The sequence below is a fragment of the Tupaia chinensis genome, unplaced genomic scaffold (assembly GCF_000334495.1).
Source record: "Tupaia chinensis unplaced genomic scaffold, TupChi_1.0 Scaffold000294_5, whole genome shotgun sequence".
NCBI classification, from domain to species: domain Eukaryota; kingdom Metazoa; phylum Chordata; class Mammalia; order Scandentia; family Tupaiidae; genus Tupaia; species Tupaia belangeri.
This window is the reverse complement of record NW_006159782.1, coordinates 1,197,344-1,199,584: the sequence shown is the minus strand read 5'-3', so window position 1 is coordinate 1,199,584 and position 2,241 is coordinate 1,197,344. Positions and strand designations below refer to the sequence as shown.

The following is a 2,241-nucleotide window of genomic DNA, read 5'->3' as shown; positions in this document are numbered from 1 at the left end:
TCGTGAGTGGCCTCCTCTGAAATGACACACCGATTCAAATATAGAAAGACTGGGCTCCACAGGAGTGTGTCCCAAAGGGGCACCTCCCCTTAGTCTCCTCTCTTTCCATCAAGTCCAGACCTCGTATCCTCAGAGACACCCTCGTCTTTTGCCTCACGAAGTAATCAGAGCCATCCACGAAGGACTCCCAGAGTTCTCCCTCCACCTTGCAGCCCTCAGATCTGTACACACCCCTCCTTTGACCTCAGTCTCTTTTGAGGGGACCTGTCTCATGTCCAAAGCCAGCCAATTTTCCTCTTTCTGCTCCTTCTCAGTCCATCACCTTCCCCTGCTCTGTGGACCAATACCCCAACTATGAAGTCCTGTGTGGCCTAGCTCCCACACACCTTCCCAGACCTCCCCTCTCCCCAGCCTCATCCAGGCCATGGGAGCTGCCACAGCCCCTCCTTCCACAGGGCCTTGCCGCATGCTGCTTCCACTGCCTGCCTGGCTCTTCTCTGCACCCAGCCCCTTCCAACCCCACACACAAATCCTCTAGTTAGCGCCTCCTCACCATCAGATCCCAGCTCAGGCATCATCCCCTCAACACAGCTGCTGTCCCCAGGTCAGGTGAAGTTCCTGTCTTCCAGTGTCGCATGAACCTCATTCTTCACAGCATTTACCTCACCTTGCCCTCACACACTGGGCTGCTGGGTCCTTCATTCTTGACTGTTTTTCCTACCACACCAAAGGGCAGAAGCTCGTCCATCTCATTCATTCATTCAACTGATAATGACAGACCATTATGGAACACCTAATCTGGGCCAGGCACTGACCACATGCTGGGAAGAAGACAAAGTCCCTACCCTCCAGGAGAGGGAAAAGGAACAGTAACCCAGTAAACAAACAAGAAAAGTGTTGTGAGCACTAAAAGGAAAGCCTGCTTTGACACAGAATAACGGAGGAGGGAGGGTTACTACAGAAAAGGCAATGGAGAAGCCTCTCCCGCGCTGGCGCTTAGGCTCAGGTGCATGGCACAGAGGAGGCACCCATGTATTTGTCAAGGAATGAACAGATAAAGCTCCTGATGGTTAATTCGTATTTTTTTTAATTTTTATTTATTGAAAGAGAGAGAGGCTGGCACCTCCAAGGTCCTCACACTAGGACCACCCCCAGTCTCAGCCGCCAGAACACAGGCACATGCCCTGTGGGCCGAGGGAGATCCCAGGACACAAACCCAGGCCCTTTCCCACGTAGGTCCAGTTGTGTTACCACTGTGCCACCACCTGGCTCCAACTCTGCACTATTAGAACTGTCCATTCTTGGGTCACCAGGTAGTAAAAAGGTTAAGGTGTTGGATCCCACATGGCCAACTGCACAGTTTGAGTCCCAGGCCCTGCAGCTTGAAAATCCCACTGGGCCTGTGTGCATGCATGTGTGCCCCCCCCCCCAGAAAAGAACTGTCCATTCTCACAAAATAATGCATGATAGATAATGCAATTAATCCCAATCTACAAATGGAAACTGAGGCCCAGCAAGGGGGGGGAGGTAAAAAACTTGCCTAAGGCTGTAAAGTACTTTGGAAACGTGGAATAATCTAGCACTCCCCAGTTCCAAGGCCCCTTTCCTAGCTTACTTCCTTCTTTGGTCCTCTTCCACATCCCTGTGAGGGAAGGATTACCGCCTTTAGGAAATGAGGTTCCCGGGCGTTAGGCCATTTGCCCAAAGTCAAGGCTTGACCTGACCTCGGCCAGGCCTGCAGGCGGGTGGGCAGTGATGAGCCCTGCCGAGCGAGGCCTGCCCGCGAGCCCGCGGGCCCAGTACCTTGTTGGCCAACTTCTTGTTCAGCTCCTCGGCAATGGAGTCGTTGAGCTTCCTCTCGAACTGCCACGGGGGGATCCGCACGGTGTCCACCATCTCCACCAGGACGAACATCCCGGCTAGAGCTGGGGGCTCCGGAACTGGAGGGCCGATTACACACAGGTGTCTGGGGACCGCGGGGTCTCCGAGCCCTCTCCGTCCCGTCGCAGTCCCTGAGGCCTCGACCCCAGGACCTCAGTGGGGCTGTGTGGTGGGTCCGGACGCCCGCGGAGGGCCGTGTCCCGCCACCGTGAGGGGAAGAACTGAGGCCCAGTGGGAGGAACTTCTCCAGCGCCCAGGAGTGCGCGGCCCTTTCGCCTTCCCGCACCACGCGCCGCCACCACGGACCGCACTCCGCGCGCAGCCCTCGCCGTCAGCACTGCTGTCGGCCAGACTCCGAAT

General features: G+C 55.9%; 1 protein-coding gene across 1 annotated transcript in view; it reads right to left on the bottom strand.

Moving 5' to 3' along the window:
- The window catches only part of POLR3H (RNA polymerase III subunit H), a 14,551-nt gene extending 12,316 nt beyond the window's left edge, over positions 1-2,235 (bottom strand). Inside the window, exon 1 of the mRNA XM_006150730.3 lies at positions 1,804-2,235. Within this exon, the coding sequence (XP_006150792.1) occupies positions 1,804-1,914 (111 nt within the window). The 5' untranslated portion in view covers positions 1,915-2,235. The remainder of the gene's footprint in view (positions 1-1,803) is intronic.
- Between the last annotated feature and the right edge of the window lie 6 nt (positions 2,236-2,241).